Source organism: Aotus nancymaae, unplaced genomic scaffold (genome assembly GCF_030222135.1).
Source record: "Aotus nancymaae isolate 86718 unplaced genomic scaffold, 86718_ANA_hifiasm-v0.15.2.pri h1tg000010l, whole genome shotgun sequence".
NCBI classification, from domain to species: domain Eukaryota; kingdom Metazoa; phylum Chordata; class Mammalia; order Primates; family Aotidae; genus Aotus; species Aotus nancymaae.
Window position 1 is genome coordinate 26,266,696 of NW_026988421.1, and position 17,064 is coordinate 26,283,759.

At 42.6% G+C, this 17,064-nt stretch overlaps 2 protein-coding genes across 3 annotated transcripts in view; one reads left to right on the forward strand and one right to left on the reverse strand.

The window, feature by feature from the left end:
- CFAP58 (cilia and flagella associated protein 58) overlaps positions 1-17,064 on the reverse strand; it is a 124,351-nt gene that overhangs the window by 103,464 nt on the left and 3,823 nt on the right. Inside the window, exon 1 of one of the 2 annotated variants that reach the window (XM_012439310.2) lies at positions 9,424-9,497. The exons of the other annotated variant lie outside the window; for it this stretch is intronic. Coding sequence (XP_012294733.1) covers positions 9,424-9,432 — 9 coding nt within the window. The 5' untranslated portion in view covers positions 9,433-9,497. Of the gene's footprint in view, positions 1-9,423; positions 9,498-17,064 lie in introns of those variants that run through there. 2 annotated transcript variants of the gene reach the window in all.
- Positions 4,125-4,839, forward strand: LOC135273963 (roquin-2-like). Its single transcript, XM_064373718.1, has one exon. The coding sequence runs from the start codon at positions 4,125-4,127 to the stop codon at positions 4,779-4,781; it is 657 nt and encodes a 218-aa protein (XP_064229788.1). The 3' UTR covers positions 4,782-4,839.

Sequence of the window (17,064 nt, forward strand, 5' to 3'; positions counted from 1 at the left end):
CAATAAATCCAGGAGCTGGTTTTTTGAAAAGATCAACAAAATAGACTGCTAGCCAGATTAATAAAAAAGAAAAGAGATAAGAATCAAATAGATGCAATAAAAAACGATAAAGGGGATATTACCACCGATTCCACAGAAATAAAGCTACCATCAGAGATTACCACAAACAACTCTATGCACATAAATCAGTAAACCTGGAAGAAATGGATAAATTCCTGGACACTTGCACTCTCCCAAGCCTAAACCAGGAAGAAGTTGAAACCCTGACTAGACTAATAACAAGGGCTGAAGTTGAGGCAGCAATTAATAACCTACCAACCAAAAAAAGCCCAGGTCCAGATGAGTTCACAGCTGAATTCTACCAGACATACAAAGAGGAGCTGGTACCACTCCTGAAACAATTCCAAACAATCCAAAAAGAGGAAATCCTTCCCAAATCATTTTGAGTTCAACATCATCCTGATACCAAAACCTGGCAAAGACTCAACAAGAAAAGAAAACTTCAGGCCAATATCCATGATGAACATAGATGCAAAAATCTTCAATAAAATACTGGCAAACTGATTGCAACAGCACATCAAAAAGCTTATCCATCACAATCAAGTAGGCTTCATCCCGGGGATGCAAGGTTGGTTCAACATACACAACTCTATAAACATAATTCACCACATAAAGAGAACCAAAGACAAAAAACACATGATTATCTCAATAGATGCAGAGAAGGCCCTCGACAAAATTCAACAGCCTTTATGCTAAAAAACTCTCAATAAACTAAGTATCAACAGAAAGTATCTCAAAATAATAAAAGCTATTTATGACAAACCCACAGCCAATATCATACTAAATGGGCAAAAACTGGAAGCATTCCCTTTGAAATCTGGCACTAGACAAGGATGCCCTCTCTCATCACTCCTATTCAATATAGTATCGGAAGTTCTAGCCAGAGCAGTCAGGCAAGAAAAAGAAATAAAGGGTATTCAATTAGGAAAGGAGGAAGTCAAATTGTCTCTACTTTCAGACGACATGATTGTATATTTAGAAGACCCCATCTTCTCAGCCCAAAATCTCCTGAAACTGATAAGCAACTTCAGCAAAGTCTCAGGATACAAAATCAATGTGCATAAATCACAAGTATTCCTATACAACAATAATAGACTTACAGAGAGCCAAGTCAAAAACAAACTGCCATTCACAATTGCTACAAAGAGAATAAAATATCTAGGAAAAACTAACAAAGGATGTAAAGGACCTCTTCAAGGAGAACTACAAACCACTGCTCATGGAAATAAGAGAGGACACAAACAGATGGAAAAACATCCCATGCACATCAATATTGTGAAAATGGTCATACTGCCCAAAGTAATTTGTAGATTCAGTGCTATCCCCATCAACCTACCTATGACCCTCTTCAAAGAACTGGAAAAAAACCACCTTAAACTTCAGATGGAACCAAAAGAGAACCCACATATCCAAGTAAATTCTAAGCAAAGAGAACAAAGATGGAGGCATCACGCTACCTGACTTCAAACTATACTATTCTGTTCTGTCTCTGAGATATAGACCAAAGGAACAGAACAGAGGCCTCGGAGGCAACGCCACACATCTACAACCATCTGATCCTTGACAAACCTGACAAAAACAAGCAATGAGGAAAGGATTCCCTGTTTAATAAACATTTTTGGGAAAACTGGCTAGCCACGTGCAGAAAGCAGAAACTGGACCCCTTCCTGACACCTTACACTAAAATTAACTCCAGATGGATTAAAGACTTAAACATAAGACCTAACACATAAAAACCCTAGAAGAAAACCTAGGCAAAATCATCCAGGACATAGGCATAGGCAAGGACTTCATGATTAAAACTTTGACCAAAAGCATTGGCAACAAAAGCCAAAATAGACAAATGGGATCTAATTAAACTCCAGAGCTTCTGCACAGCAAAAGAAACAATCATTAGAGTGAACCAGCAACCAACAGAATGGGAAAAAATTTTGCAATCTACTCATCTGACAAAGGGCTAATTTCCAGAATCTACAAAGAACTAAAACAGATTTACAAGAAAAAAACAAACCCATTCAAAAGTGGGTGAAGGACATGAACAGACGCTTTTCAAAAGAAGACATCTATGAGGCCAACAAACATATGAAAAAATGCTTATCATCACTGGTCATTAGAGAATGCAAATCAAAACCACATTGAGATACTATCTCATGCCAGTTAGAATGGCGATCATTAAAAGATGTGGAGACAACAGATGCTAGAGTGGGTATGGGGAAATAGGAACACTTTTACACTGTTGGTGGGAGTGTAAACTAGCTCAACCATTGTGGAAGACAGTGTGGCAATTCCTCAAGGACCTAGAAATAGAAATTCCATTTGACCCAGCAATACCATTACTGGGCATATATCCAAAGGATTATAAATTGTTCTATTTTAAAGACACATGCACACATATGTTCACTGAGGCACTGTTTACAATAGCGAAGACCTGGAACCAACGAGAATGCCCATCAATGATAGACTGGATAAGGAAAATGTGGCACATCTACACCATGGAATACTATGCAGCCATAAAAAATGATGAGTTCGTGTCCTTTTTAGGGACATGGATGAATCTGGAAACCATCATTCTCAGCAAAGTGACACAAAAACAGAAAATCAAGCACCACATGCTCTCAATCGTAGGCAGGTGTTGAAGAATGAGAACACATGGACACAGGGAGGGGAGCATCACACACTGGGGTCTGTTGGTGGTGGGAACTAGGGGAGGGACAGTGGCAGGTAGAAAGTTGAGGAGGGATAACCTAGGGAGAAATGCCAGATACAGGTGACAGGGATGGAGGCAGCAAACCACATTGCCATGTATGTACCTATGCAACAATCCTGCATGTTCTTCACATGTACCCCAGAACCTAAAGTGCAATAAAATATGTATTATATATATACAAAAGAAAGAAATTTAGGCTAGGTCATGACCCGCAGTGTACTAAAATGCCCCTGTGCAATACTCATGGAACTTTTCCACCTTTGCTTTTCATGTTAGCTGGGCAACAAACTCTTTCAAAATATAAGCCCAGACATATAGATATAATTCAAGCAAGTATGGTTATTACTTAGATGAGAACCCAAGAGTGAGTTATATCGGAATTCTTATTTCTCTACTTTTAAGCATTGAATTGTGTCTCCCAAAAAGGTATTTTGAACCCTGCTAATCTGACCGTTTTTGAATCAGAGTTATTTAATAAGTTAAGATGAGCTCAGACTGGAGTAAGCCACCCAATTTGTGGCACTTTGTTATGACTGGTCTAGCAAACAAATCCAAATACTTCTTGTTAAGTACAACATAATAAGAAGAATGGGTGTGGTTACGCTTATTTTTAATTTTTTTTATTTTTTGTCTTTTTGTCTTTTTCCTTTTTGTGGAGAACCGGGTCTCACTATATTGCCCAGGCAGGTCTCAGACTCCTGGGCTCAAGCTATCCTCCCACCTCTGCCTCCCTAAAAACTGGGATTACAGGCGTGAGCCACAGCGCCCGGACGGGTATGGTTAATATATTTATTCATTCATTGAGCAAGTATTTACTGAAGATCTCTATGCATAAATTCTGTGGTGGACCCTGTAGGAGATACCAAGATGAGAAATAAACAGCTGATCCACAGGGCAATTATACTTAATTGCTGGTATGAATGCAGTTAATGAAAGCATAGAATTTGATCCCTATCATAAAGTTCTCTATGAACCCACAGAAAGAGAATTATTCCCAGCAGCAATAAAAAAAAAAAAAAAAAAATCTCATAAAAGAATTGGCGGGTGAGGAGGAGGGGGAGGAGGAAGCGGAGGTGGAGGGAGTGGGAGGAGGAGGAGGAGGCCCCGTCGCGGCCTTCGCCGCCGCCAGCGGAGCTGTCCCTGTAGCTCCCGATGGAGTTTGAGGTCGTGAAACCTCTGCCGAGCTCTGCCCTGGCGAGACGAGGCGTCGGCGAGACGAGGCGTCTCCGAGCCGCGCCGTCGCGAGGCTCCCGGGAGCGGCCCTTAGCTACCCCGCCCGGGCCTCCTCAGCTTGCAAAACACTACACAGCAAAATAATGATCTGCTAGACTGCTAACCCGAGCATCCAGCTTCCACAATGCCTGTGCAGGCAACTCAATGGACAGAACTTCTGTCCTGTCCAATCTGCTATAATGAATTTGATGAGAATGTGCACAACCCCATCAGTTTAGGTTGTTCACACACTGTTTGCAAGACCTGCTTGAATAAACTTCATCGAAAAGCTTGTCCTTTTGACCAGACTGCCATCAACACAGATATTGATGTACTTCCTGTCAACTTCGCACTTCTCCAGTTAGTTGGAGCCCAGGTACCAGATCATCAGTCAATTAAGTTAAGTAATCTAGGTGAGAATAAACACTATGAGGTTGCAAAGAAATGCGTTGAGGATTTGGCACTCTACTTAAAACCACTAAGTGGAGGTAAAGGTGTAGCTAGTTTGAACCAGAGTGCACTGAGCCGTCCAATGCAAAGGAAACTGGTGACACTTGTAAACCGTCAACTGGTGGAGGAAGAAGGTCGTGTAAGAGCCATGCGAGCAGCTCGTTCACTTGGAGAAAGAACTGTAACAGAACTGATATTACAGCACCAGAACCCTCAGCAATTGTCTGCCAATCAATGGGCCGCTGTCAGGGCTCAAGGATGCCAGTTTTTAGGGCCAGGTAAGATAGGTTACTATCTTACCTTTTTTATTAGCTATTGGGGCTTGAGGATGACAATGTCTGGAGCTCGGTAAGAATCCTGAGACTCAACTCATCTTTATATGTACAAATCTTGACATAATTAAAGATAAATTTTTTGTTGTTGTAAAAAAAAAAAAAAAAAGAATTGGCATTTGAGCAGGCCCAGAAGGAAGAGTGGAATTTTCATAGGTGAATATGGAGAAAAGGGGCATTCCCAGCAGATAGCAAAACTTGAGCAAAGCTCAGGGCCATGCAAGTATCAAAGTTGCCTGAACAAGAAGAGGGATGAACGGAACAGAATAGAGAGTCCAGAAATAACACAGCACAGCTATAACCATCTGATCTTTGACAAAGTCAACAGAAAAGCAATGGGAAAAGTATTCTCTAGTCAATAAATGGTGCTGGGATAATAGGCTAGCCATATGCAGAAGATTGAAACTGGACTTCTGCTTTATACCATATGCAAAAATCAACTCAAGATGTATTAAAGACTTAAATGTAAAACCTAAAACTATAAAAACTATAAAAACCCTGGAAGATAACTTAGGAAATACCATTCTGGACATAGGCCCTGACAAGGATTTCATGACAAAGATGCTAAAAGCAACTGCAACAGAAACAAAAATTGACAAATGGGACCTAAAGAGCTTCTGCACAGAAAAAAAAAAAAAAACTATCAACAGAGTAAACAGACAATCTACAGAATGGGAGAAAACATTTGCAAACTATGCATCCAACAAAGGTCTAATATTCTGACTCTATAAGGAACTTAAACAAAAAAAACAAACAAAAAACAACCCCATTAAAAAGTGGGCAAAGGATATGAACAGACACTTTACAAAAGAAGACATACACGCAGACAACAAGCATATGAAAAAAATACTCAACATCGCTAATCATTAAAGAAATGCAAATCAAAACCACAATGATATGCCACCTCACACCAGTCAGAATGGTTTCATTAAAAAAACAAAAAATAACAGACGCTGGCAAGGTTGTGGAGAAAAGGGAACATACTCTGCTGGTAGGAATGCAAATTAGTTCAGCCATCGTGGAAAGCAGTGTGACAATTTTTCAAAGAACTTAGAATTACCACTTAACCCAGCAATTTCATTATTGAATATATACCCAAAGGAATATAAATCATTCTACTATAAAGACACATGTATGTATATGTTCATCACAGCACTATTCACAATAGCAAAGACATAGAATCAACTTGAATGCCATCTACAATAGACTAGATAAAGAAAATGTGGTACATGGGCTGAGCACAGTGGCTCACAACTGTAATCCCAGCCCTTTGGGAGGTGGAGGCAAGTGGATCTCCTCAGGTCAGGAGTTCAAGACCAGCCTGGCCAACATGGTGAAACCCTGTCTCTACCAAAAATACAAAAATTAGCCAGGTGTGATGGTGGGCACCACTACTAGGGAGGCTGAGGCAGGAGAATCGCTTGAACCAGGGGGGTGGAAATTATGGTGAGCCGAGATCCTGCCACTGCACTCCAGTTTGGGCAACAGAGTGAGACTCCATCTCCAAACAAAAGGGAAAATGTGGTGCATATACGCCATGAAATACTACTCAGCCATAAAAAAGAATGAGATCATGTCCTTTGCAGCAACATGGATGGAGCTAGAGGCCATTATACTAACTAATGCAGGAATAGAATACCAAATACCACATGTTCTCACTTATAACTGGGAGCTAAACACTGAGTACACATGGACACAAAGAAGGTAACAACAGCTAGTGGGGCCTACTTGAAGGTAGAAGGTGGGAGGGGGTACAGAACTGAAAAATTACCTATCAGGTACTATGCTTATTACCTGAGTGACAAAATAATCTGTACACCAAACCCTTGTTACATGCAATTAACCTATATAACAAACCTGCACATTTATCCCTGAACCTAAAATAAAAGTTTAAAAAAAAAATCTGTACACATTTTAGAAAAGAATAAGAGGTATGACAGGGAGAAGAAAGGAAAACACTAGCTAGGGAGTTAGGAACACACAGTGGAGACGCCGAATTACATTCAAAGGAGTATGGATGGCATTATTCTCCAGGCCTCGGGGAACCACTCAAGACTTTGAAGCAAAGGACTGATAAGGCTTACAAAGCCTTATTTATGTTTGCAACATTATGTTTTAATATTCTACTCTATAAAGGCCCCTGGCATCAACACTCTTGCTAATCAAAGAAATCAACTGAAACAACCTCTAGTCCCAGTAATAAAGTAAAATTTCAATTCACCCTGAAGATTTTAAGGAGTCTAGTCTACCTTCTGTTTTGACAAGCCTGTCTTGCCCAATATGGTGAAAGTCTACATATATTTGATTTTCAAAAACACTTGTACTATTAATTAAATCTTTAACAATGGCATGCAAGCAAAACACAGTCTTTGGAAATTAAAATAAATGTACAGTCACAAGCATATCTATAGCATTTTGTATAACAACTTTAGTACTAATTTTAAATTCACAGAGGTTTTTCTTCCTGAACTAAAAGCAGATTATTGCAAAGAGCACAATGTAATAGTTCCACAAAGGAGGAAAAACCATATTAAGGAAATACGGTGTTGCTGCTGCTCTGTGCTTCTCCCCTGTTGATGCTAAACATAAGCACATACAAAAATTTATCACGACAATGTTCTCGGTTCCATCCCTGTAAATGGTATTAATGTCAACGCTTGATCATCAGCCTAATGATTTGTTTGCAGTCCAAGTTTTCCCTATATACCTGGCACTTAGCACAGGAATGGAAAAATACCAAAGAAGGAAAAGTTTTAAAGAAACTTTTAGGAACAAAAGAGATTTGTTCATGTTGTCATTAAAAGGCATATTACTTTTAAAAGCAAAGCAAAAATAATCTCTTAGCTGTGGCCAATAAACAGTTGGTATTTCCACTATTATAGCATATAATGGTATCTGTTTCTGAAGGATGAAATGAACATGAACTGATCAGAGAGGAATTGTGTCATTTCTTTATCCTTCACCTATTCATTGAGTGTTTGCTATGTGCCAGCCACTGTCCTAAGTTCCGGGAATAGCCATTAGTGGGGAGAAGGGAAAGAGAACTGCAATATAAGATGAGGTCAGAGGGAAAATAGAGAATTGTGAAAGCAGAGGCAAGAAAGCTGGCTGAGGTCAAGTAAGAAGAAAAGTAGAAGAAAGGAAGAAATGAGAGGAGTAATGGAAAGAGGGAAATGGAAATAACTAATCCATAAAGTGGAGAAGCTTCTGAGGCCAGCACCTGGGCAGGGTTCTTCAGAGAATATGCAAATATATACTGAATAGGGCAGAGCCAAGGAAATGACAGGCAGTGCTTCTGAGAGGCTGGGGCTTCCCTATGGGGAATGAAGAATGAAATAAACAAAGATGACTAGTGGGAGAAAAGAGGAGAAAACACCAAAAGTAATACTGGAAAAATAAACTAGAAGGAACAAGAAAGGAAATGGAAAGAGAGAGATACAAATGACTATGGATAATGGGAAGGAGTGATGTGGCCACAGCAGCATGGATGTCAGAGAGAGATGAATGATGGAATCCTGGAGTGAGGAAGAAGGTTGATATGAAAAAGATTGTATGATAAGGAAAGGAAGGAGGTGTTGACTACAGGAAGATGGAGTTTATAAAGCTAGACTAGAGATGGAGGAAATGGAATGATGAGGGGATGTGAATCGTGCAGAGAAAGCAAGGGAGTAACTAGAACAGAGTGGGGCGGGAGGTGGGTGGAGCATGATAGTGCTGAAAGAAGATGGGGTCTGGGGGGCTTCGTGGGAGTGAAAACTGGTCAGGTGCACAGGGCGCCTAGCTCAGAAGGGCCCCATTCTTGGTTGAATCCTCTGCTGTTTTGTCTTTAAATTCTTTGTAATTTTTGAAGAGGCTTTGTGTTTTCACTTTGCATCAGGCCTTGCAAATCATGTAGCTGGTCCTGACTGGAACAGACCATGGGGTGGGTGATGGGGCCATAAAGTATTTGGGTAGGGCCATAGTGGATGGGAACTGTGAATGCCAAGTAATGACAGGGACCTGAGGCTCTTGAGGTTATAAATAAGGGGGCTAAGGGGCAGACAGGGAGACACTGAAGGGTTGCAGAAATGACCCCTCATTGGAGAGGCTGAAAATGGAGTGTATTGTAATATGGGGGAGTGGTAGGGTGATACAAGATGTTAACATAGGAGTCAATGAACACACAAGGCAGTGGTGATGGCCAGAAGAGCCTTAATGCAGACGTGTGACAGGTGATCACGTTAGGAAATCAGGGTGTGACAGGTGGACAAGGGCCATTGATTGGGATAATAGCAGGCATCTGCAAAACCTTCTTTCAGGTTTCCCCTGTGAGAAAAGATATCTCCAATATTTCTCTGTGAGCCTCTCTTATGGTGTCACTCCATGACCAAAAATCTAGGGCTGGGTGTATTTCACGTGCGGATTTCAGAATTCATAAATTTCCTACTGCACTTAGTACAGCGCCAATGCCACAGTGGGGATGGGGAGGGATCCACACAATTTAAGGAGAAACGGGAAGTAAAGGGGCCACAGCCACCGGTGAAGGGCGAGGGAGTGAGGGTGCAGGGGGATAAGATGTTGATGGGGGAAATATTGGAATCACCGTTTGTGACAATCGTCAGTAGGAGAGGGACAATGGGGAGGGGTCAAAGGAGAGGCGACAGAGGGGCGCTGACTCCTGACCTCGGCCATCCTGATGCTCTCTGGGGGCGGCCTCAGAGGCTGCTGTGGAGATCGCAGGAGCTGGGCCGGAGTCTGGGGAAGGAGCTAAAAGCGCGACACGCTGTCTCTATCGCCCGCCCCGGGCGGAAACCCGGCGCTCGGCGCGTCCTCCAGTCGCCTGGCAACCGCCACTCCCCCTAGGGGCGCTAGCTGGAATTCGAAAGGGGAGGAGCTTCTGAGGCCGGCACCTGGGCAGGGTTCCTCAGAGAAATATGCAAATATATACTGAATAGGGCGGAGCCAAGGAAATAAAGGGGCACCGCCCCTGAGAGACTGGAAGGAGTCCCACGGTGTGCGCAGATGGAGACACCGAGGAGAAAGATGAGGGGGTATGGAAAGAGGCCACCCAGAAAGGACGGTGGGGGACACTAGGGAGCCAAGCATGGAGAACCGAGGACTAACACTTGGAAGGAAATATGGACCAGAAGGTTCCGGATGAGGGAAGGACAGGCGGCTACCCTCTGCCTTCTGAGACAACGTGGTATAATCTCTCCTTCGGTCAGTTCAACCCTTGTAAAACAACCACTGTGTGCAGGACACGGAGGGAAAGCTGAGGTAGAGAAAGCACAGACGCTGCCTTCAAAGTGTTTATTCTAATATTAGAGGTGAGAAAAATAGGGTGCAGAGCTTAAGGCACCCTGGAAAAATGTATGTAGAACCACATGGCGAAAATCTCCCTTTCTTCTGGGACTCCTCTGCCAAAACCATTTCTTCGCCCTCCTCTCTCCCCTTCGCCTCTACCCTTTCTGGACTTCAGGTACAAACATTTGAAGTAATTATACTTCTTGGTTCGTGAAATGTGCAAGATTCCTCTCTGGTTTTATTTTTCCCCTTTGTCCATCCCTTCTCCCAACCCTATCCTCAGTCCCATAGGCATTCATGCTACTGTGCGTCCATATGTGTTTTTGGAAAATGCATAGCAGTTTTATCAGTGTGTTTTTTAAAATGTTTAAATAATGCTACTGGCTGGGCACGGTGGCTCATGCCTGTAATCCCAGCACTTTGGGAGGCCGAGGCGGGTGGATCACAAAGTCGGGAGTTTGAGACCATCCTGGCCAACATGGTGAAACCTTGTCTCTACTAAAAATAGAAAAATTAGCCGGGAGTGGTGGCGGGTGCCTGTAGTTCCAGCTACTCAGGATACTGAGACAAGAGAATCGCTTGAACCTGGGAGGTGGAGGTTGCAGTAAACCAAGATCATGCCACTGCACTCCAGCCTGGGCAACAGAGCCAGACTCCGTCTCAAAATAATAATAATAATAAATAAATAATGCTACTGGACTTTAGAGATTATCTTATGCTCTACTTTCTTCACTCAACATTCTTTTTAAGGATCTGTCCTTGTTGCAGTCGGCAAGCATATCCTATATCATTGCTTCTGAGTACGGCACAGCGTTTCATTAGGGGCATCCACCACATTTCACTTCCATTTCCCAGGCGTTAGGTAACAAGACTGCCTCTAAGTCTCCCATACATCAAGTAATACAGCCATGATCGTCCTCATCCATAGTTCCTTATGGACCTCTGTGCAAATTCTGCTGAAATATATGCCAAGGAGTAAGATTGTTGAAGTCATTAGGGATGCATGGGTGCATTTGATTATGCAGCTGCATCCTGCACAAAGACATCCAGTCATGGAGCAACGGAGGCTGAAAAACAGCCTCTACTCTCTTTCCCATGCATGTGCCCTGCTGGAGGAAGGTGTGCACTTTTTATTCTCACAGTATCTTTGTACCCCAGCCAAGTCATGAACCTAGAAGGCTGTACCTATCTAGAGGGTGTGCCTTTCTCAAACTCATCTGGCCAGAAGCGAACAGTTTTCCAAAAGCACAATGATGCCCATTAGCCTAGTAGAAACCCTGGTACTTATCAAGAACTTTACTGTAAGATTGTGTACCAGAGTTACTGCCCTAGGCTGCACCCCAGCGTGTTGTACAAGGGTCTCCAGCCAACACGTCCATCCATCCCTTCCAGAACGTGGTAGGTCTTTTTTATGAAAACACTCATAAAGTGTTTGGTAAATGCCAGATACTATTCTAAATGCTTTGCAAATATTGACTCATCTAATTAGCCAATTTCTAATTTCTGTCAATTTGATGAAAGTAGTGTAAGCACATTTTTTGCTTTCATTTTCACTTCTCTAACTACTAGTGAATTTTTTGACCATTTCTTTATATATTCATAGGCTACTTGAGAGTCCCTTCTGTAAACTGCCTTTTCACAGTCTTTGCCTATTTTTCTGTTGGTCTTTTTTCTTTTTCTTTTTGATTTGCAGATATCTTTGTGAAGCCTGGACATCAATCTGCGTTAGAAGACTGGAAACTCTGCCTTTATGTCCTTAAGGGAACAACAGTCCTTAATTTTGATACTGTGGCTCTTTAGCGCTTTTTTTTCTCTTTCTTTTATTTTTTATATATATTTTTTATATGATTTAGACCTCCTTAACCCAAAGGTCATAAAAGTATTCTCCCATCATTTTTTTCTATCTATTAGCTTTATAGTTTTACTTTTTTACATTCAGTTATCTAACCCGTCTGTAGTTCTCCTTCCCATATGCTGTGAGATAGGGATCTGACTATATTTTTCTCTGTGGGGTGAGCAGATTTTCCAACAATCCATGTTAAACAATTCATTCTTTCCAAATTGGTTTGGGAAAGTTTCCAAATAGACATGAGTATGTTCTGAGCTCTCTGGTTTGTCTGTGTGTCAGTACCAGAAGGTCTGATTGCTGTGGGTTTTTAGTTAGTCATTAAGGTTGAAGGGCAAGTTCTTCATTCCAAATTCTTCTGTGTCAAGATTGCTTTGTCTGTCCATGGACCTTTATTCTCCTATATAATTTTTAGAATAAATTTGTCAAGTTTATGAGAACTGTGTTGGATTGATGAATTAATTCAGGGAAAATTGACAACTGTACAGTGACATCTCATTCATGACCTGACACTGTATATCTAGTGGACAAAAGGAGGGAAATGTGGCTGAGTCATAATGTACATGGAGGTTGCTGAAGAGGTGACAGATGAACTAGAGAAGCAGGCTGAACCACACTGTAAACTAAGCTAATAGAAATGAGCTTGAAATGGGACAGGCAACCCAGCTCAGGCTGTTTTATGTGTTTACAGGAAACCTGGTTACATATTGGGACCATCAGCTTGTGGGATTGCCATGATTCAGAGAAACTCCATAACGTTTCTGAAGGTATATATCAAAAATAAAGACCTAGAGGGCCCTGGCCACCCGTATGTCTCACTGGTGTCAAGTGCAGGGCTGTGTGTCTTCCCATTTCCAAGGGATCTCCTAAAAGAGATTTCATAAGCAGGTGGCCTGCACAGGTGACAGCAATTCAATCCAGTAAACAATTTTTTAAAGAACCTACTGCATGGTAGGCACAAGGCTGCCCACAAGAAGCACCAAGTTGACTATGGCAGAGTCACTGCCCTTTGTATTCACAATCTGTATTGGGGGAAAGACAGAAGGGAACATCTACAATTAATTCTAACACAATATGATGGTATCATTTAGTACATGACATTTTAACAGAAAGCACAATGGGAGCTCAGGGAATCCAGATACTGATATCTGAGAGCCTTACTTATGGGAGGACAAAAAGACCCAAATATGAGCAATCAGAGAACCACAAGAAGGTAGAAAGGCACGTGACGTGTTCAGCTCATAGGAAAGAGATGCAGGGGGCATCAACACAGATGGATGAACGGATGAAAGGATAGATGTTTGGACAAATCAGTTTGTGCTGATGAAACAAAATGTTTGATTTCCAATTTTCTGGATTACAGAAGACTAGTCACCACCCTGCTCCCCTGTGTTGTTGTAATAAGAAGAATCACTAGGTGGCATTATAGTACCAAAAGTCCTCACCTTTCATAGTCTCTAGGAGAAACACATCCAACAAGATTGCGTCAGCCCCTAATTTAGACAAACGAGTGCTTCTATTCATCTCATTTTTCATTATACCCACTTAATTTATTTCTTGAGCAGCTACTATATGCCCAGCCCTACGCAGCATACTATGGAAAGAGAATACAAAAGGAGCTGAAGACAGGATCTTCTTCCTCGAGGAGCAGAAGCAGAAGCAAAAGCAAAATGTGCACGCCAACACTCCCCCATAAAAGATTTTCTGACAACAGTCCAAGACAGGATATAGTAAGCACTGAAATGAGGATGTCAGTAAATAAGGTCCTGTGTAATCTGGCCTTTTCGACTTTCTGATGCCAGTTCCCATCACTCACTCCTTGTTACACTGGTTCTTTCAATTCCCTGGATAGCCAAGCTGTTTCTCACTGACTAGAATTCACAAATGCTGACCTCCCTGTCTGGAATACTTGACTCTTTCTCTCTTCAGCTGGCTGGCTCCCATCCATCCTTCTTTCAGAGGTCACTTCTTCAGATTACCTTCAGTCTCACTTCACCAGACTGCCTTTTCCAGTATTGTGTATTCTACTTCCAGGATCATCCCACAGTGGTAACTAATGACCTAGTCATGTAAATCGTTGCTTAATACCTGTGTTCCCTACCACACTGTCAAACTACAGGAGCACTAAGATGGTGCACGTCTTCCTCACCCCTGTCTCCCTTGGTGTCGGGGCTGAATTGCGTCCCTCCAAAATTCATATGTTAAAGGCCTGATGCCCCCTACTTCAGAATGGGATTGTATTTTGGAGATAGAGCCTTTAGAGAGGTGATTATGCTAAAATAAGGCTTTTAGGGTGGGCCCTAATCCAATCAGACTGGTATCCTTACAAGAAGAGGAAAATTGGTCACACAAAGAGACACCAAGTGTGTGATGTGTGCACACAGAGGAATGACAGGGAAAAGGAGGCTATCTGCACAACAAAGAGAGGGGCTTCAGAAGAATTCAAACCTGCTGACACCTTGATCTTGGTCTTCTAAACTCCATAACTGTGAGGAAATCAATTTTTGGGTTTTATTTTGGTTTGGAGGGGTGGTTCGAGACAGAGTCTCGCTCTGTTGCCCAGGCTGAAGTGCAGTGGCACGATCTCGGCTCACTGCAATTTCCGCCTCCCAGGTTCAAGCGATTCTCCTGCCTCGGCCTCCCAAGTAGCCGGGACTACAGCATCACCATACCCAGATAATTTTTTATGTTTTTGGTAGAGACAGGGTTTCACCATGTTAGCCAGGCTAGTCTCGAGCTCCTGACCTCAAGCGATCCTTCCGCCTCTGCCTCCCAGTGCTGGGATTACAGGCATGAGCCACTGTGCCTGGCCTCAATTTTTGTTTTTTAAGCCACCCAGTCTATGGTATTTTGTTTTAACAGCCCTAGCGAACTACGATAACCAGCCAGCTTTCTGCTGTATAAATAACTGTTCAGTGAATCACTATTGAATGAGTTCTAACTTAAGGAAGCCCAGTGAACCATGACATCTTAGAGAAAGGTACATGGTAGACATGGCTGTTGAACTTGACCCTAAATGACAGGTATGAGTTACAGATGTGAAAGAAAGTAAAAAGAACCTCAACTATGGGAAATAGCACTGGGTAGAAACAAAGGCAAGAATGCAAAAATCCTGCAATACATGGAGTGGGGCCCCTGTCAAGGTACTGGTGGACACTAAAGTTGATAAGAGGGCATGGGTGAATAGCAGAAAGACTTGGAAGGATAGCAGAGAAGTGCCTCCAAACTCAAGGACCAGGGACAGTGAAGAATATACCTGTGAAGAATATATCAGTGAAGAATATTTTTTTAGACAGAGTCTCACTTCGTCACCAGGCGTCAGGCTGGAGTGCAGTGATGTGACCTCGGCTCACCGCAACCTCTGCCTCCTGGGTTCGAGCAATTCTCCTGCCTCAGCCTCCCGAGTAGCTGGGACTACAGGCACGCGCCACCATGCCCAGCTAATTCTTTTGTATTTTTAGTAGGATGGGGTTTCACCATGTTGGCCAGGATGGTCTCGATCTCTTGACCTCGTGATTCGCCCGCCTTGGCCTCCCAAAGTGCTGGGATTACAGGCATGAGCCACCATACCCGGCCCAGATATTTCAAATATATGATCACAAACTATAATACTTCTGGAAAGCTCCTTATTTAAACCTGGATATAATTGCCTTTTCTCAAAATCCGCTTAGAACTTCTCAGCTGTGTGCTGTAACACAGTAATAAGAACAGTATTATATACCAGTGTTCACCTTTTCAATAGTACCCAGTGAAGATGTGAAGTAAACCTCCAAAAAAAGCAGAAACACTGACTTGCAGGCCTACATGTAAATTCCTAGCCTGTAATGCAAAGCAATTGTACCCTAACAGAAATCTACCTCTCTAATAGATCAGAGTGATCCCAGAGGCTATTTTGCGGGTGTCTGTGTCATCCACAATCTCCTCTGAGATTACTAACTCCCACCTAGAAGTACGTGCCTCCCTGAAGCCATGATGCTCTAGGCCACTCTACCCACCTTCCCAGGGCCAGAGCTGATGGGTCAAGGTGGAAACCTGCCCCACATGAAGCCAATTCTATTATTTTTCCTGGGAATTTACAACAGGGACCAAGAGCAAGTCAAACGTTGCTCAGGTCTGGAACTGAGCGTGTGAAGCCCAGGAGAGATAGAGAAAGGCAGGCTGTATGGTGGGAAGAATAAGGCAAATAAATGAGTGGAATCCACAGACCAAAAAGAGGAAGGGAAAGATGGGGGAGGGGGCATCTTCCTTGATGGCTGATGCCCTGTAGGAACCTGGAGGCAGTCCCTTGAGAGACCCAGCAACACCTGTTCTCTTGGATTCTGCTAGATACTTTGTATCTTCCTAACAAAATCACATTATTGTTTAAGCTAGATGAAATGAGTTTTCTTTGTATATATCAAAAAATAAAAAAATTTTCAAAAACCTGCATCAACACAGATCCTGTCTGCACAGGCATTCTTGTGGCATTGCTGGATTTAGTGTCTATGGAATCTAAAAACTACATCTGGGGCCTCTAACGACATGGTAAAAACTGATCCTGGCACCATATCTAACATTTTTCCTCCAGACTGTTGGGAAGATTAAAAGCCTGCGTGTTACAGAAAATTGTTATCATCTATCAGCCAACCCTATGGTCACCTTAGATGACAGAGCAGAGTCCCCGCTGGCTAGTGCTCTCCAAAACTGTTCGGGGCATATTTTATTCCTTTAATCTTCTCCTTTTCCAGCCTACTGCAGTGCTAACTTAACAGAACATTTGTGGAGCATTTGACATCAGCTCCCAAAGGGTCTCCAGACAAACTCCCCTCGTGACACCTGAGGAGGCAATGAAGCTCAGGCAGATTTATTAGGAAGACTGAAAGGTCAGGCACCTGGTAGAAGTGCTGAGGGAGCAGCCACAGCGGGAAAGCATTTTTACCAGGAGAAAGAGACAGCAGTATCGTAACTACCCAGTCATCTTACCTGCCTTGAATTTTATTGGCTTAAAATCAACTGCTCTCTTCTCCCAGACAGATTACTTCTGGGTATGACTGGTTAGGCTAGATCATTTGCTTCTTGCCCAAGACGCCAAGCTTGCAGTTTGATGTCCTACCCAGGTCTGGTAAGGTCGTGCACAAACCAACCGGTGGACCAGATTAGTTAAAAAAACCTAAGTGGGTCAGGTGTGGTAGCTC

What these genes read in the sequence shown, in the direction of transcription:
- LOC135273963 (XM_064373718.1), top strand. Translation starts at nt 4,125, where the DNA reads ATGCCTGTGCAGGCAACTCAATGGACAGAACTTCTGTCCTGTCCAATC.